This window comes from Aptenodytes patagonicus, chromosome 6 (assembly GCF_965638725.1).
Source record: "Aptenodytes patagonicus chromosome 6, bAptPat1.pri.cur, whole genome shotgun sequence".
NCBI lineage: Eukaryota > Metazoa > Chordata > Aves > Sphenisciformes > Spheniscidae > Aptenodytes > Aptenodytes patagonicus.
The window spans coordinates 50,135,913-50,155,226 of NC_134954.1; the positions used below are offsets into that span (position 1 = coordinate 50,135,913).

The window sequence follows — 19,314 nt, forward strand, 5'->3', positions numbered from 1 at the left end:
ACCCACAGGAACAGAGCCGAGCCCTTCCAGCAGCCTGAAATGGGAGTAGCTTTATCAAGGCCCTGTCTTGAGACCATCCACTTTATATTTTGCTTTGTAGAAGCATCTTGGGAGGTCAGCCACGCTAGGACAAGTCACATGATATTGAACTGCAAAGTTGTGACAACCATTTGACATTCTTCATCATTAGAAAAATATAGTTTAATTTTAAAATGTGGTTTTTAAACAAAAACATTTTTCACTTATTTCTGCATTTGATCTGAAGTCCTAGAAGCATCAGCTTAAACTTTACATGATTACAGTCACATCATAGGGTTTTGTCCATCATCTTTTTGTATACCTACAACCTCATTGCTGTGATCAACACTTCCATTTTACCCTTTAGAAGGCTGCTATGATACTTTATAGAACTACAATAAATAAATTCATTTAAAAGCAGTTACGTCCCCGTACTTGGGGACTACTGCATGCTACCATGAAGGTAGAAATAGGCTGAATGCTTCTCAAATAGGAACGCTGTAGTGGAGTTTCTGAACAGTCAATTGAAATAAATTTAGCTGTATTCTGAATCAAAATGAAACATTCATAAAGTTTCCCATAAAAAGTCCAATGCTTTGTTTTTCCAAAGTGCAAAAACAAATTCATAAATTAAACATTTCACAGCATTTCAGTAGAGGCACCTATTATTGCAACTTGTATTGGTAAATATTGCAAGTAACAATAAGATATGAAGTATTATATCCCACATATTTTTAAAACTGAATTTGTAATTTCAAAATGGCAGCACTAGTAGTTTTAAAAGACAGTATGGCAAACATTTTTGAAAAATATCTTTGACCACCTCGGCTCTTGAGTACCACGGCAGACCTTAAAGCTGAACACGAACAAAGCAACCACCTGCCAATTCTGGTCTCCATAAAGAGCCTAGGGATAGACATCAATTTTATGTTAAAGGTAATGTGGAATTCAGAGTCAGTGTTGGGACTACAAAACCATAAAAAGTGAACCTATAGTATTTACACAGCTGTGAGTTCAGGTTCAACTTTTTATAAAACTTTGTTTAAACAAAGGGAACACTGATGGAATATGGTTGTCATCCCGAGACAAGTATATCATCTTCTAAGATCTCCTTCAAATTGAGACTATCTAGATCTAAGTAAAAATACTGCATTTTTATGCTGTTAATAGCAGGGAAACAAATAAAATGCTTGACTGTCAGGTAGTTTTCTCCTTCCTGTGAACAAGCACACAAAAAAATTTGGATAATATTGAAAAATTGTTATAGTTCTACAAATTAAACCATGTTATTACTTCTCCTGTTCCCTGCATGCTATGACTGCAGTTTTTGAATACTTGTTGAAGAAACTGCATCGACGTAAGACAATTCAACAGCTCTTTCAAGCAAGATGCAATTTCAGCCATTTTAGCTTAAAAGGCATAAAGGCTTTACAGCAATAACGCAGGTAACTGAGAAATACCTCTTCTGCTCGCATGCGGTGCATTCTTGCACACAGAACTTTCAAGCAGATTCCAGGACCTGTAACAAGGAGATTTTAAATGAGACATGCATGCAACAGCAGGATATATACCTGTTGCAATAGCTTAATACAACAGGTCTTTGAAACATGGGGAAGCTAAAACAAGGTATGCTCCTGTATTGTATCGAGAGAACTTTCCAAGAGCAGTTGAACATGGTCCCCTTGCTGCCCAAACAGGGAATACTGAGGAGGTGAAATTTCTGGACTGAGTAGACTGGTGTTCAGGTGTTGTTTTGCCCTTCCTTTGCTGACATTCTCTCATTTTCCCATTTTGCTTTACATGGGACACAAAAGCAGAGCTTCTATTAGCATACATTTACAAATTCAATCTCATTTCTCTCTGCAAGTGCCAAAGTCTTCCTAATAGTTTTCCTTAGGTAAGAGTTCACCGCCAAATTAAAATGAACCAAAGATGACAAGGTAGTAGAATATCTTTGTTTAGTTTCAGCACAAAAACACGTAATTGTTTAGGCCCATTTTCTTTTTATTAATAATATAAGGTTCTATAATCTCTTAACGTTACAACTGAAGTTTTACAGTTAATCTCACACTAAAATGACAAACACTGTTTGGCTTTATTTGCAGAAAGTTAAATTACAACCTTGATAAACATACATTTCCAAGATTGAGAAGTAATTTGTGTTTTCCGGATTTCAGTGCTAATGTATCCCTGCCTTTGAAATTGGTTTCAGTTAATTAACATTGCTACAGAAGAACTATTTGGCCTGGCCTCTGTTCACAGCTGTAAGGCAAAGATGACATCTCTAACTCAACCAATATACTGTAAGTCAAGTCAAGAGGAGACATGTTTTTCTTTGACTGTAAGATTTAGACTCTGGATCAATTTCTAACAGATTTTCTTCTTTCCCCTCAAAACTTTTATAAAAGTCTCTCTAACGTAAATGCACTTCGCAGTCAAGCCATACTCACTCTGCACCTTTCCTCCCTCAAAGAGAACAGAAGCTGTGTAATTAGAAGTCATAACAAGCTTAATTAAAACTGCTTGTAACTTACATATGGCCAAAATAGTCAAGCAAATGAAAACATAACATGTTATGCCAAGATACACTTCTGATCTGCATGGATCAAACTCCATGGCTGAACAGGCCGCAGCTATGGGAAGTGAAGTCTTTAGAAAGAAAGTAGAGATTACAGAAGGAAGAGTGGTGGAAGACTTCAGTATTAGAGAAGGGAAGATTTCTTTTGAATAGATAATGATCTGTGTGTATCTAGGTCTCTTGAACTTGCATTATGCTTTTCTCTATTTTCATTAGGAGTTTAAATGTGAATTTAAAGACAATCAGTAATACATGTGTTTCAACTCCAGTTTCACTAAGCTCTGACCAGTTCGTAAGGTAGAAAAATATTTAGGAAGACAGCAATAGGGTGGCCATTAGAAAAAAGTATCCATTACATTTGTAGTTAATCTTTTCCTCAGAGCTATCCAGTGACATTGCTTTGGGACCCTTATAGCCTGTTATTTCACCTTCCCATAGGACAATTGATATGCAGTAAAAATCTTTACTGCATTTTAAAATCACTTCAGAAGCCAGTGGCTATTTAAAGGTTAGAAGTAGGGAGTATAAGGAGTCTTTGCCTGTGTAATTTCAATATAAAAAAGGGATGGGGAAACCATAGTCAGAAAATTAAGAATTGGGAAGGATGTTGTAGAGCTGTGCAGTACTTTAATACTGGTCCCTTAAGATTTTGACTTACTGAGCTATGACTACTTGTTTTAGTTCTGTTTGTGCTGTCATTCTGCAAAAAGGCTTCACATACTTTCCTTCAAAACTGATTCTTCATAGTTAGACATACACTTTCATTGAGGCACATAAACACCCTTCATATTCACCCTTCATATTTACCAACTCCTGGAAAGGTCTCTATTTCAGAGTGATACAAGCCATCAGCAAGATGCCAGCTATGGCCATGTAGTTCACCATCATGCAGCATGTGAGATGAGGAAGTCCCCTGCACAAACATGTACAGATTCACTTTGCTGAGACACCATTATGTACTTAAGGAACACTTAACCACAGTGCAAAGAGTAACTTTCCTAAAACAGACTACACCTATTGTTTTGGTTGCTGCTGAAATGTGAACTCTGGGGGCCAAAAACAAAAATACAAGAGTAGATTTTTATGTTGAAATGTTGTGAAACAAAGACCATTCAAAATAAATCTAGCTGCATTGCAAATCACATTAACATTCTGTTTTATGACCTGCAGATCATAAAAAGTTTTCCTTAAGTACCTTGACAGCATGCATTTTAAAGTGGTTTTGAGTGTTCATGTTTTTTGATCATTTTAATTATAGAATTGAAACTGATCTTTAAACAAGTTCAAAGTTGTGTGATATGCAGTATTTTTCAAGCATTTTACACTCTTTTTGGTATATTACCAAAACTGAGAGCTAACTAGACAGTATTCTAAAATAGTTTAAAAACAAAAATGCAATTTTATCTTTTTCTCCTCATTAGGCACTACCAATACAAAAGATGTCCAAACTGACACTACAGAGCTGTGAAGCAGTTGGCTAGAGAGACAGTGTCCTCAAAGGATAGTCTGTATTTTTCTATCCTATGCAATCATATGCATTAATTATCAAAAAGTTGGATAATTTGCTTTAAGAAAAGAACCCACCTTAAAAATGGATCATGAGTATTGACAAATACTTTTAGTTTGTTTTACTGATTAAGATTCAAGTTTCAATGTAAAAATGCTTACTCTCATATGATACCGATCAAGAAAATATTTCATTTTCTTAAAGTTAAATGGACAATTAAAATTGTGGCTACTAGTGAAGTAAATAAATGATTCATAAAGGCCATAGGAAACTGTACAAAACCAAAATGGGAAATCTCACTTTCAGGATGACACATTTAAGTGTTTTATTAAACTGTTGAGACTGTTTCAAAAGACAGTGCTGGGCAGTTTCATTTGAATAGCCAAAACATTGGTTTTTTTACTGAAAAATATTTTGCATCTCTGCAAAACAAACAAAACAGGAGCAAAAACCATACACACCAGGACTGAAGTACAGATGAAGGCAAAGTTTTGTTACAAACCTGTTTTTAACATACAGTGAGAAATGTCCTTTGTACAAAACTTAGTGACTGACCTAAGATTAACTTAAGATTATCCCAGCAATGCAAATACAACTCAGAACAGCTCAGCTGTGTAAGATTTTCCAATAGTGCTACAGTGGGAGACTACTGAGTTTAGAAGTAGTTTGACTTACATAATCTCTTTTGATCAAAGCCTACATTTGTACTTTAAGTATTAGCTGGTTGCAAGTCTGTTACATACTTAATCCTTCAGCACAGTGAAGTACTCCTTGGTGTTCTCTCATCTGTCTCCTAGCAGCTTTCCTTTAGCAAGAGGCTGGGTTGAACAGCTGCTTCTGTAGAAAACACTGTTGTCAGTCTTTGTTCTCCTTGCAGGGGATGCTTTAGTAAGAAACATCTGGCAGTATCCAGCATTGAAAATACTATCAGCTGTTTTGCCTAACCAAACTTGGAAAACCGAATTTGCATTTCCTGGTTGGTAATACATTTTGTGCCCAGTGGGTAGTTTAAGAGTTTAAGAGCATTGTAAGTAAAAATCCATAAACGTTAACAGTGATGTTTACACTTTACTGGGGGGAGGGAGAAGGGGGTGGCAAAAAAAAAAGTTACTAGTTTTTAAAGTTTAGTCTATGTTATATTTGATTACTGGGATATCAATACAATGAAGGTGGAGGAATTTCAACAGTAATTTTGAAGAAGTTTTAGTACATCATGTTGTGCAGAGCTTTATAAAAGATTTTTGTTTCCAAAGATGTTATTGGGGTCCACATATTCTTTAACAGATCTCAGCATTCCCAGGCCAACGTCAGAGATGCTCTCCTTCATCCAGCGCTTCCGCAATTTGCCTACTGGAAAAACAATAACAAAGTGTTTCAATATATGGCAGGATTCTAGGAGCCAATCAATCTTGTGACCCTGAATGAACAAACACGGTGTGATAAATGCTTTTATTCAAAAATGAGAAATGTTTTGCTTTATTTGATTTATTGAGCCCACCAGACTATCAAGCTCATTAAGCTCAGCATACTCCCAGAGGAAGACTGTGTTCCACACTGTCTACTTTCTTTAGAAACTATGAAATTTAGATGAAGCTTAGGCTGAAATCACACGTTCTATTAAAATAGGGAATTGGTAGTAAGTTTTAAAAAGCCACCAAACTCATTTTAAGTAGGAAACTGAAGAGGAGTTACTAAAAAGCAGAACCCCACACCTCTTGATTGCTATAAAGTAAAAACATAACTCAATAATCAAGCAAACTTAAAACAGTACTGGTTTAAATAGAAAACAATTTTTTCCTAAGGAGAGGCTTAAAGCCTAGTTTTAAATCAACAATATACCTTATTTCATTCGAAAGCTTTTACATGGGCTGGTAATTGCTCATACCATTATACAAGAGCTTAGTTTCCCATGTAAAAATGGTTATTCACAACATATACCAAATATAAAGCAAAACTGAAACACCAGCCATTTAAGAACTCATTTCACTAGTATCACAGTAGTCCTGCTAAATGGCCGAGTGTTCACATACTAATTAACCAAGTCATCAACTCTGATTTAACAGATCATTCAAAATAAAGGACATTTTTTCATTAAACACACTATAGCATTTAACTTGTCAGCCTGAAATACAATCCATTTGTCAGTATGATGCGATATAGTAAAGGTTTGAGAGACAGATGCTTTAAGAATATCTGAAGCTAAATTCAAGCCATCTTTTGTGCCCTGTTCTCAGGGTAACCATCAAACTGTCATCAGAATAACAAATTACAGGGACACCTCTGGAGAACAGAGTATATTTGTTTATACCTAAGGAATATGAGCTAGTCACAATGCCAACTGAAAAGGCAAATAACATGAGAAAGAATGAAATTTGCAGTTTGCTAGAAAACAACTATTAGCGGCATGCATGCCAAGAGCAAAGATCATAACTGAAGGACAAAAGAATTTGTCATGTGGTAGGAACTATGGTTGTATTTTGCAGCCCAGCTCAAGAAAAAAAAAACCCATCTGTAAATACACCATCACTACAACTTGACTGTCTGAGCAAGCTGATGCAGTTGAATTTTATCTGGGGATACTTTAATAGTACTACTACAAAAAAAGAATCATGGGTGTGGCTTGACCATCACCTCAAGTCACTCACACAAGCAGCTGAAGAACAGTCATTACCATTCTCAACTGTTATCTGTAATATAGTTTCAGTGTATGTGTCCTGTGGTTATGGATGTAATTGTCCTGAAAAGACTGCAAACAACTGCTCCAACAAGATGGAGCACATTAGAATCACAGCAGGATGCCCAACAGCTAGTATGCCTGCCTCTTTTACACCTCCAGTAATAATGCAATTCCACAAGGAACTGAACTACTGTCTGAGCAGCACCAAACAGTCATTGCATATTTAATGAAGTCGCTCACCAAGTGCTGGAAAACAGAAGGTGCTTGGAGTGCATCATTAGTTCTGTCAAAGTGATAATTTACACATCTATCTTGTCAAATTTTCTATGGTTTATACTTTTGCAATAATAAATCTAACATACATTTGATTAGTGAACTGGAAAGAAAAAAGCTGTACTACAGTTACCAGCAGTCCTTCACCAACATGTTCAATGAAAAAAACTTTAACCCCTTAATAACAGTAGGTTGAGTTTCTGCTCCTACTCTTCATGTCAGTAAGACGTACATGGATTTTTCAGCTACTCAGGTTTTCATATTAAAAAGCACTGAAGCAATCTTGCTCTTAGAAATGTAAGCTGGTCCATCTGATTAAATGGAAAATAGACCAAGTGAAGGAAAGGCTCTGCGTAGATGAGAGCACCACTTAGAAAAGCAATGTTTGTATTTGCTTCACCTCAGGCTAGTGCTGCCCTGCAAGTATTCTGTTCCTCCTTCATAGGACTATCCAATTAGCTTCAAGGATGAGAAGGGAAAAAGGAGGAAGAAAATGACATAATAGTAAAAGATATTACCATGAATGTAAAAATAATTCCAAGTAGCAAAGGTGCTTAACTCCACTCTAAGCCTAGCCAAAGAACAGCTTTGGGCTCAAGGAAGCCTTAACTTCCCCAACAATAAAAGGTCTCAGTTAAGCCTGAACTTATCATGGACTAGAGAAAACTACCTTTCCGTTTCTAGTCTAGAGAAAGTAGACCGTTTAGTTTTAGACCTAGATGATGCCATTTATATAGAACTGACATGAGAGCACACAGAACCAGATTTTATCCAAGCATCTACCACTTAGGGGCTCTCAGCCCGGTATACTTTTCTCAATTAAAAACTGAGATCAAATTTACCTGATTCTATATGCTACATCATAACATTATTAATAAGGTTCTCAAATCAGCATAACATTGTACAATTAATTTGTAGTAGCTTAACAAGTCACTGCTTGTCAACTCAGCTACACACACCATTACACACAACCCTTGTTGCCCCAATTGGAAACAAACACAGCCCTTCCTTCCTTCTTGCATCTTCTTCCTCTGAAGACACCTAATCTTGCATCTTAATTATCCAAGATGAAGTGCGACAGAATTAGTTTTCAAGTTTTACAAGTGGCAAGTGCCCTGTTCCTGGAGTGTGCTGAGCAGTCTAATGCCTTAAAACATTTACTGCTAGGAAGCCAAAAGTCTTCAATCTGAAGCCCAGCCTATTACATAAGAGTACAAACACCCCAGCATGACAGAGTGTCTACTTCACACAAAGTACTTCAAACCAGAAAGTCAAGAAGTTTGTTCAATAGCAACTCTCAAAGACAGTCCAACACCAATTTTATTTTTGCAGTATTTTCAAGTTTTATCACCATTATAGTCCACGTATGAAAGAAAAACATGTGAGCTGGATAAGTAACTTCTTCCCAGTTCTGATAGATGCTGGTCCAGACCTTAGCTGGTTTCATTAGAGAAGTTGCCCTTTTAATCTGTTAGGGAATAAAATACACTTTGGTGAAGTGCAACCATACTCTATGCTGCTCCTGTAGAACCCACCCTTTGAAAAAACCAACCAAGCAAACATGCACTGACATTACATTCGCTGCCAAAAGTGACAAGAGTTTCCCATGTGCATGGTTTTTCAGAGAGAAGCACGTTAGATGGACAGCACATACCTGCTGGCCACAAAGAAGATAAAATGGGAGTACAGTTCTCCTGGCTCATAAAAGCTACACTTGCTAATATTTAAAAATGCATCTGGATGGCTGCAAAAAAGTCTGGTTGCTAAGGATGGAGCTAGCAAACAGCAGGCAGCAATTGGTTTTCTCACTTTTGGCATATGAAGTACTTGGGCACACATGAACAGCCTTGTAAGGAAAGTTTTAGTGTAGCTGATGGATCCCAGGAATAACTCTACACCAATGCAGAACAGATTTATAGCAGCGTGTGGTCCTAGTGGAAATAGGCTCTAGTGGCACTGCACATGGCCCTAGACTTCCTCTGCTCCACCCCGTCAACTTAAAGAGGCAGTTATTGCAGAACAATAGCTCTGCAAAAGGAAAAGCAGTAACGGGTCATAAGAAGGATGGGCTCTTCCAGCTGTTGCATGCTCTTCCTGAAGCTGGTTGTCTCTATGGAAAGCATCTCTGCTCTTACAAATTGCTTAACAGGTTATTACTCTTCCAGACAGAACGCTGCAATACTGAGAGAGGTCAGTGCATTAATCTAATACTGCGGTAGTGCTGGAGTATATTGGACCAGTGTACCTGAAGTCTACTACATAATTAACACTTACCATCACCATAACATCTTGCACATTTTCCCTTGATATCTAAACAACTTAAGTACTTTCAAGGTCTGTGTTGATGAATCAGGAAGTCCTTTGCATTTATTTGGTGGAAAAAGCACTGAAGATGACTATTTTATTAAGACTTTCAACAGACCAAAGAGGAAAATATAACTGTGTTATGTGAAATAATATAATAAGCTTACCCTGTGTCTGACAAATGTCACAGTTCAAACTCATTCTAATCAGTAGAGCAAGCTCTAGTTTTAAGATGAAAGTATGATCAGTCTCCAGTGCTTAACTGAAAGGTAAGAAGATACTTTTCCTGTGTAGAGGAGAAAAGAATGTGTTCAACTTCCCACATAAGGAAATTTTATAATTCCAGATTTTGTAGTTTGTGGGGGTTAATTACTGCAGTGTATAGCTTAAGCCACAGCCTCTTAATGATGCCAATGAATTGCAATGTCAAACATGCAACTGAATGCAAATAAGGTGCAGGGTTTTGAGGGGTTTGTTGGGGTTTTTTTTTTGGTTGGGGTTTTTTTTTTTAGTTTTTGTTTTGTTTTTTTGGGTTTGGGGGTTTTTTTTGTTGTTTTTTTTTAAGTTTTCCTACATAAACTGCCAGGAAATTGATACTATACCTAAACCTGTGGAGCCTGGGCTACGTTAACCTTTATTCTAGTCAATCTGTCTAGAAAGTGGAAGAAAATTAGTTCTATTATGTTAAGTGGCTAAATGGGGGTATTTTCCTCAAACCCACAAGCTGATAATTGTTTCCTTAAGTAACCAGTTTTAGTTAGAACATTCCCTGCAAGGGGGAAAAAAAAAATCTATCATTAATTTTTACACTGTTCCTTAGTTTTACATGGGTGCTTAGCTTGGTAATACAGAAAGAATCAGGCCCAAATCCATCCAGCTCCCTTCTGATGCTGTACCCCAAAGGGGTTATAGTTGTATTTATATACCAGTCATACCTACTGATACTTCCTCAGCACATCTTATTTTATGTATACAAAAAAAGCATATATTTTGTGAAACAGGAATTCAAGAATGCAAGGTGTGACATATCATATGGGTGGTTTTAGGGCTTGCCCTAAGTGATTAGAAGGATCATTTACCTAAACCTAAGTTGTATCTACATGAAATTGTCATTCCTAACACTGCTTTTTAAATGCTAAGTTTCTAGAAGCTAACTGTGGCTCTAGCAACCCTTATTTACATGACTATCAAATCTAAAGATACTCACTGGCCAGAAAAGCGGAAGGATCAAAGCTGTGTTCAAAGATGTGCGCTATCCCTTTCTAAGTGTAGGACATAGTCAAGGCAAGGTAAAAAACTATAATCAAGACTGTAAAATTGCATGTAGGAAATGAAGACAAGGAATGCTACAACTAGGATATCTAATTCCTAAATACCTTTCAAAAACTTCTACTAAGTCACAAATTATGTCATAGCATTAGTTAAAAGGGACAAAGAAGGCGTAAGAAACCACTTCAAAGTCACACATTAAAAACTACTTTAAAACCACTAAGAAGCTTTTCAGCAGTTTGTTCAGAAATTTAGTGAGAAACAGACCTACCACATTTAGACAAGACTGTCAGGATCATAAAAAAAAAGTCTGATAACCTCTTCTATAAGGATCACTTTCTGATGCACTGGAGAATGGCTGAATTCCCCCTGCATAAGAAAAGCCTATCTGATCAGCTATGTATTTTGGGTGTATTTTTATAGCAACACATATGCCTCAGATTCTTCCTAAATGTAAATTCTGTTCATTACATAATCCAGAAACATCATCAAGTGTTAAACACTAACATTAAAGTAGGAAAACCAATTAGATTTAGTATTTAAAAGTCAAGAGTGAGAAAGACTTCAAAAAAGGACAATTTGATTGAAAGGACAAAGTCATTTAAGTTGCAGTATCATGGAAATGATATCCAGATTTAAAAAACAAAAAATCCAAATATTCTACCCCAAAATACAAGTAATTGTTACATTGAAAGGATAAATTCATTACACAGATGTATATGTCTGGCTGTGCTACAGCTTCTTGTGTCCATGAGATACTTGCTGTAAAGGCTAGTATTGATACACTTCTGCAATTTCTTTGTTGGAATGTTGTTGTTCTTACATATTGCAAGGTGTGATCTTTAATGTAATCCATTAACAAATAAAAGTTATGCTTCTTACAAGTTTTAAGTCTCAAAAGTCATCGGGGGATCTTCTCACAGTATTGCTACCTTTAGTGAGTCTTGCCTAAAAGTTACAATATTTTTCATTAGCCTGGAGGGAGGGGAGGAGCGAAGAGATACTGAGATTAAAATAAAATCCAAAGTAAAGTCTTTCTGAAGTTACTCTTCGTAAAATTAGAAGTATCATGATTTCAGTTCTCACTGTAGATTGTAGCTATGTGTCTACCTACAGTTAGGACTTCCCCAGATGTAAAGTAATTTAGAGCTTTACACATCTCAAACTGTCATATATGACCACTTCTTCACTCAAGGAGCGTATGAAGATTGACTTAAGCAGGCTTTGTATTTCCTATAGCCTCAAGTCCCAGACTACATCTGTTTTCTTTGATACACAAAACCAGAGTTAAAATAGCTCCATTTATCACAGTGTGATTGTAGGCAGACAAACCAGCCTGTCTGTTTCCAGATAGTGAAAACAACTGTTATTAATCACAATTACATGACAAATACTAAAAGAAATTGCACCAGTATTTTTTTTACCCCACACAATAGACCAGTCTTAGCAATGCTAAGAGTGACAAGGCCTGAAGGTCAGTAAATAGAACTGATACTATTAGGCTAATTCTCAGCAGTACATCTACTAAACACTGGAAAAAATGGATCTTTAATATCATACACAATGAACTGCCAGACAAAAAAACCTCAAAGCAGAAAATATTTATCAGTATAAGAGGCAGTCATGCATACAACAAGAGCATAAGAAGTCTAACAGAGACCAAGTTTTCCATATCTGTGGAGTCAGAAAGTTCAAGTGTGCAAGGGGTTTGAAAATGCTACATAACAATTTTTTTTTTTCTTGTTCAACATATGCTGTAAGCAAGGTTTCATATGGTGAGGGCAAATACATACAAACATGTGACAAGCTCCAGCTGCATGCAAGTTAATGGACAAAATGCTAGTCACAGCAAAATACAGCTGCCACAGCAGGGGAGAGCACAATAGTACATCAAGGGGGTAATTCCACATTGCATGTGCGAGAATTGACCGGTCTACTATACCACCATATTCAAGATTTAATCAGAGGACAAGAAGAGCACATTAAACAAAAAATACTGAAACTTTTCACTCATGTTATCATCACCTACACATCTTTCAATACCCTGATATTGCTAAAGCAGAGTCCATTTCAGTTTTTATCACAAAGCTAGATGCCTGAAAACAGCCCTAGCTAAAAGTTTCAAGTCCAGGAAGTCACCAACATGTTTTAAAGCACAGTTTCTGCCCTTCAGTCTTCCCCACACAGAGCTTAGAATTACAAAATTTTTACCTAGTTTTAAACCATTAGAATTCTTCCTCTTTGCTCTTATTTCTGTGGCCAGACAATTTCCCAAGAGAGCAGAGAGAAGAAATGCATTAACCAGTTTAAAGAAGATAGCTACACAAAATCAAACCAATTTCACAAGTCTTCCTGACATCCAAGTTTACAGCATTACATAGGACACATGCAATCAGATTAGGCTATCTGAATATGTGGGAAAAGCATATGTAAAGCATCAGGTATATGAAGTATCACTTACACATGACATTGGTTCTTGATATTAAAGAGCAAAATAGCTTGCAAAGAGTCTAGTAACTCAGGACAAGTAATTCCCAAACTCCAAGAGAGGAAACTGAATAATCAGAAGTTAGCAGACAGCAAGCCGGTAATATCAATACTTACAGAACATTAATTATGCAATAAACAGCAGATTAAACTGGGCTATGTTGCAAAGTCACTAGCTCTTTTATGCAGATACTTTCACTAAGTGCTCTGGAATTAGGGCTAACAGCATTCACCTAGCCACAAGGGACACTAAACTGTCCTAAAACTGTGAAAAACTCATTTGAGTCTTTGTAATTGAATGTATCTCTGCACAAGGTTCAGTAGAAGGTGCTTAAGACAAACTGATCAATTACATGTTCAGGTTCTCAGACAGCCTGTAGACTTCCTATCCAAAGTTTGAAGCTGGTGCTCATAAATACACCACCTTGTGTGACTTGACATCAAGCAAACCAGGACTAGGGACACTGCCCCTGAAAGTCTGGCAAACAGGTGAGAAGTTTCTAGAAAGAATGATAGGAGATTCCCCACCCCCACCCCCCCAGTAATTTCAGTTAATGCCTGTGAAATACTTTTCAAAGTTCTCTTACAAACTATGTTATGTACTCATGAATATTTAGCAGTATCAAAGAGACTAATATTAGACTGAGAACATTACCTCCATGGTGATGTGACAGACTTCCTCCATTGGCAAGTATTTCTTCTCTAGCAGCCCTCTAAATTGCAAAGATAAGGTATTCATTCAACAGCAAATGCACAAGGTGTTTTAGTGAAATGCTTCCCATCGTACTCATTTACACAGGTGTATGAAGAGTTTCAGAAGTAGTTAGGGTACATAATACAGGTAAACATTTTTGTTCAAGTCTGCAGATACATGTAAGTGGGGATTTTCCAAATAAACATTATCAAAGCCAAGACATTTAAAATGGCATCTGTTACAACAAATCTATTATTCCAGAATGGAATATTCTGGATCACTTCCCCCTTGTAGAAACTAAAATAGTCTAGTGGCTGGGATGCTCATCTGGAAGACGATTAAGTGCCTATTGAAAAAGAAATCGCAATAAAGTAGTTTGAAAACAGGCTCCCCAGTGTGATTCAAGATCCTTATTCAGACCAGAGTTTAGACCCTGATCTCCAAGATTCTAGCTGAGGAAGTGAGGTACTTTACAACTGACAACTCTTTCCTGGGTGAAGTTTGTGGCAGAAAACAAAATTTAGATTTTTATATCAAGAAATATTTTAACACTTTCAAGCTCTAGAATCTTCTTTCCCATCCACCTCTGATTATGAATAGTTAGACAGCTTAGAAGGTTGTAACAAAGAAAGCTTTCCTAAGCACAAGCACTAAATGTTTTTTCAAAAAAGTGTACATTTTAGTAATAATGTATATAACCATACCTACGCAGTTAAGAGATTTTTTCAGTCTGCCACAGAATGCATATACTCAGTTGGCAAACTCACTTTGTTAGGTTAAATTTAGTCACCTACAATGGAACACATGTATCCACATGATCACACTGCTATCTAACTCCAATAACAGTAATATCTAAGTATTAATAAAGTTTCATTAAATAAGCACTCAAGTATTACATTCTCCAGTGCCCTAGATTCAACAGCACAGAAGCCTCAGAACTTGTAGATAAAACTTTACATCTACTTGCCACATTCAAGAGAAATTTCTGAAGAATAAGCATAAGAAGAACGATATCCTAGTTAAAATATAGACTATTTCTCCACAGTCCTATTAGCAATTTTCTGGTGCTGAAGCTTTAGCATATGAACTAAGAGGTAGGATGAAAAGCAGTTTGGCCATAGTCCTTCTACGTCTAAGTATTACATCTTCAAGGTAACAAGGATATTAGTTTCCCCTAACTAGGTAAGTACAGTGTTTCACCAGCTGAAAGTGTTAAAGCAGAGAGGTATTCCGGAGCTTTTTGGTACATGTCGAAGCAGCTTACAACTGGTCTAACACAGCAGACTTAGACCAGCACTTATCTAGACCTAAACAGAAATAACCACAGCAGTTAATTCTCTGAAATAGCATGAGAGACCCCCTCACATTCATTATTTGCTACATGCAGTATGGTCTTGATAGTTCTATTATTTACAAAGCTACTTCTTTCACTTAATACTCAATTAGTCTTTAAAATACATGGTAAAACTAAGGAAGTCTTGTTTCCCACGGGTTTGGGTTTTGTGGTTGATAGTTTCTGCCATCCTGGAACAAAATCCAGTTCAAGCTTTCCTATACTTTAGTCACAACTGTTCATTTACCGATGTCTAAAAATAGTCACCTTGCAGTCTTTCCTCTACTTGGTGCACTGTTAGTGTGCACATCTTTCCCCAGCTGCTAACAATCAAAGCTTTACAAACAGACCTTTGAGATCTTCCCTGCAAGATTCAGTTAGCTTGGCCAACGGGTTCACATGTTATTAAGGCACATCACCTTCTCCCCCTTAACTATTGTTCTTATATACATTACCTCAATTTGTTCATAGACATGAATAGGATCACTAATTCCTCTGTAGTTAAAGGCAAAGTAGAAGTAGACACATGCACCTGCATCATAGGTCTGTGTCACCCTGTTGAAGAGAACTGCATTACAAACAAAGCTTTATGGTATTAAGCCAGCCACTATGTGACATTATACAATTCATGAGGTTACTTATTTAAAAGGGTAGCATTTTTTTTTATCCTTTTTGCTCATACTTCATGAGTGACTTAATGCAATGACTGAGAGTTGAAGCTCTTCAGTCATTACACTTGACTTTCATGCATATAAGCAAGAGTAAGTGTCAAGACTAATGAAGTGCTACTAATCCCTTAAATTACTCACTCCTACATGTAATCCACTTGCAGGTTAAAGAGGAAGGTCAAGATTACTAGTGTTTGTAATAACATTAATAGATGCACTTTACTTACTAGCTAGCAAGTTTAATGACCTCTTCCTTAGTTCTCTTACTAATCAAAGACTCAAGAAAAATGATTATTTAAGTTGTTGCATGGCTTACCTGCAGGTGGAAAGAGGAGCAAACTGAACACCCTTTTCTTTGCATTCTCTTACTATCCTTTCCTTTACATTCCTACAAAGGTCCAAAACCCTGTAACAGAAAACACATTGAAATATAAAACCTTAGTATATGATTTTATACAACTTCCTAAAAAACACAACTTCAGCTTCAGTAATCTTTTTTAAAAAGTATAATCTAATAAAACAGAAGATTGCCTTCTAGAACCATTTTTAGATAGCTTAGATTTTATTCTAAGAGTAAAATAGTCCTCATCATCGTGACTTCACTAGAATCGCTTTTTCTGTACTTCTCCTGAATAGCACGTTTACTCTGAAGCAGAGTACGTAATGAAAGCTCTTTCCCATAAGGGCTAGGAGTCAAAAGTGATCAACAGAAAATGGAGATTACCTACTTCTGTATGTCTTTACTTACTTTCTCAGCAAAACAGCCCCAATTTTTTGGCAAAGTAGTTGACAAATACAGCTCACAGTAGAAAGCTTGAGAACTCTAAGGCTTTGTATACTCTGTTAATACCGTACCTTTGGTATGTTGCAAGGCCAAAACTGGAGATACTCCAGCTGTGCACTAGTTTGCCAGCTTGAAATGTTAATAGTTCTAATATGGCAATGAGCTATTAAACCTTGTCATAAGCCATACTTGTTTTGCTTTTATTATTATTTTTTTCTGCCAGGGCAGACCCAGGTGCATCCAAAGTGCTAAAACAATTGAAAGAAGTCACTGTTTTTCAAATGACCATTTCTTTAGTTGTATGCTCTCCCACGAAGGTCTGAAGTGCTATACTATACAATTCAGATTTTTAAGACATTTTACACAGATTCAAAACTACTTTGCAGATTGACAGAAGTAATACACAAGAGAAATTTATCCATTTAGTGCATAAGCAAGTAAAGCTAAATATTTTATTCAACTATCTTCAACTAGTCAGGAACAAGGTAACTGACTGATTTATGGAAAATTACATGGTTCTTGTGAGTCAAGTAGAAAGAGTTTTAGAAAGCATTTGCTTTGGTGAGGACAATTTCAAATATTTTCTTAAATTCTTAAATAAAAAGTCATTCTCTCCTGAAATGAGGGAGAGGCAAAACAAATTTTGTGACTAAGCAGTTAGCATACTTCAAGATCTATAAAGCTAAAGTAAAATAAAGAGCAATTTTGCTTTAAAATTGTCCTCAAATTTCTGCCACACGTTTAAGATACTATGCCAATCTTCAAAGCAGAGGCTGGAACTTACCACTGCCACTAAATTCAATAGCAAGAATACAGACTTGCCAGCTTAAGTCATCACACTTTGCACACTTTCCACTTTGCATTAAATACTGTAAAGTTTATTTCAAATCACTTTAGATCCTGCGTAAGAGGTTTCTGGCTTACCAAATGGACAGAAGCATCCAAATGATTTAATGTATTAAAATTTGTTGTGGTCAAGTGTTTCTCAACCATAGCTAACAGATAAAATAAGCTTAGGAAAAAGATTTATCTTGGGCAAAAGTTATCTTTTCAGTTCTTTCATTTCCCTGCATTACTGGGGAAAGAAAAAACTTAAATATATTTAAATAATTTTTTTGATCTTCACTACAAACTTCTCTGTTTGTAACACACTGCTATCCCACACACGTGGCTGCTCATTACACAATACAGTTATTATCACCATTTTCCAGCTTCCTAAACCAGGCAATTTCAAGTCCTGAATTTGTTACAGTAGGCTAACCTAAGTAGAAATACTACTGAATGCTTGCCTACACTGCACTTACAAAATCCTGATACGTAATTTACTAGCAACTTTAGCAAGAACACACAGGTGCAAGACTTGAGGCACATCAGGGAGTCTCCAATACACATAAGGCCTAAATTAAATTAAGTTTCCCCGTGAGCAAGCATGAGCTAGGAATAATTTGAATGAAATAAAGTACAAGTTTTAAGCAATTCTAAAGAATAATCACAGTTTACCTATCCCAGGGAACAGATGTCTCAAATGATTCTCCTATTACATAGTAATCCAGGCCCAAGTCCTAATAAATAGAGAAAGGAAATTATCAGTAACATTCAGCATCAACATCTGGGATTCCAGTGTATGCTACACAGCTAACAGTTGAGCAACTTCAGTTAGTTTGTATGAGAAAAACAGAAAGTCTAATTAGCAAAAACACCCATCTGTCCCAGTGACATTAGTTTATAATTATGGAAATAGGGTAGCTCTCTGAAGACACAGATGACAAACATTTTGATGTCATGGCTATAGTGAGACAACTTGTCAGACTGTCAGTATGCCTACACTAATCAAATATTTGCATCACTATAGCATCAAGCCAAGAGCTCCACTGTGCTAACCAATATAATACCTAGTAGAAATACCTATTTGGAATGTAATTCCTATCTAGGTAGAATAAAGACAAACATTTTTCCCATTTTACATATAGCCTGCTGAAATAAAGGGAAATTCAATGATTTGTCCCCGACTATAAAAACCAAATAAAATCTAGCACTCAGGACGTGCATAGTATTCTGAAAAAAAAAAAAATCTCTCTGAACAGTAAGACTAAAATTCATAAGAACAGCTGCAGCAGTTCAGACTAAAGGTCCATTTGTCCTGGAATTCTGATTCGAACCACAGCCATAAGCAGATGTCCAAAGACGACTAAGAGCTGAGTGAGCACAAGTATTTTAAGTACTCTCACAGCCTCCAATTACATTCAACCTGTAGATTTGTAAGTCTGATCTGGTTTATTTAGCAACTGCTAGTGGATTCTTCAATCTAATTTTCTCCACCCTTTATTAGAAACTATTTTCTTAACAAGTGCATAAATTAATGCTTTTATGGTGTTTTGCAGATGAAGTTCCATGAGTAAACACTAGTCAGAAATGGAAGAGATACAACCTCTGGGAGAAGTCTGAGATAACATCCAAGGCAACCCGCATTTAGATTTCAGAGAAAGCATCTTCAAAGAGACATCTCTATGTTTTGTTTTATTAACTAACAGAAGCTTCAGCAGGCAGACAAAATGTGACCTACCCGAAGGTAAGCGATGACAAATGTCAGCATATATCCTCTCTGTCCATTATCTTCTCCTGCTGCCAAGCCACTGCAGTTAACAAGAACTTAATTAACTTTCCAGCAAAGCAGTCAGTTTCCAAAAAGAATTTAAAAAAAAAATACTTTGATTATCAAACA

General features: G+C 36.4%; 1 protein-coding gene across 2 annotated transcripts in view; it reads right to left on the reverse strand.

The window, feature by feature from the left end:
- Positions 1-1,998: 1,998 nt before the first annotated feature.
- Positions 1,999-19,314, reverse strand: part of AGPS (alkylglycerone phosphate synthase) — a 61,257-nt gene continuing 43,941 nt past the window's right edge. Inside the window, exons 15-20 of one of the 2 annotated variants that reach the window (XM_076342541.1) lie at positions 19,156-19,225; positions 18,093-18,154; positions 16,125-16,214; positions 15,596-15,695; positions 13,769-13,826; positions 1,999-5,453 (exon numbers count right to left, since the gene is read on the reverse strand). In XM_076342541.1, the coding sequence (XP_076198656.1) occupies positions 5,332-5,453; positions 13,769-13,826; positions 15,596-15,695; positions 16,125-16,214; positions 18,093-18,154; positions 19,156-19,225 (502 nt within the window). In that variant the 3' untranslated portion in view covers positions 1,999-5,331. Of the gene's footprint in view, positions 5,454-7,987; positions 8,522-13,768; positions 13,827-15,595; positions 15,696-16,124; positions 16,215-18,092; positions 18,155-19,155; positions 19,226-19,314 lie in introns of those variants that run through there. The other variant, XM_076342542.1, reaches the window with a different exon arrangement.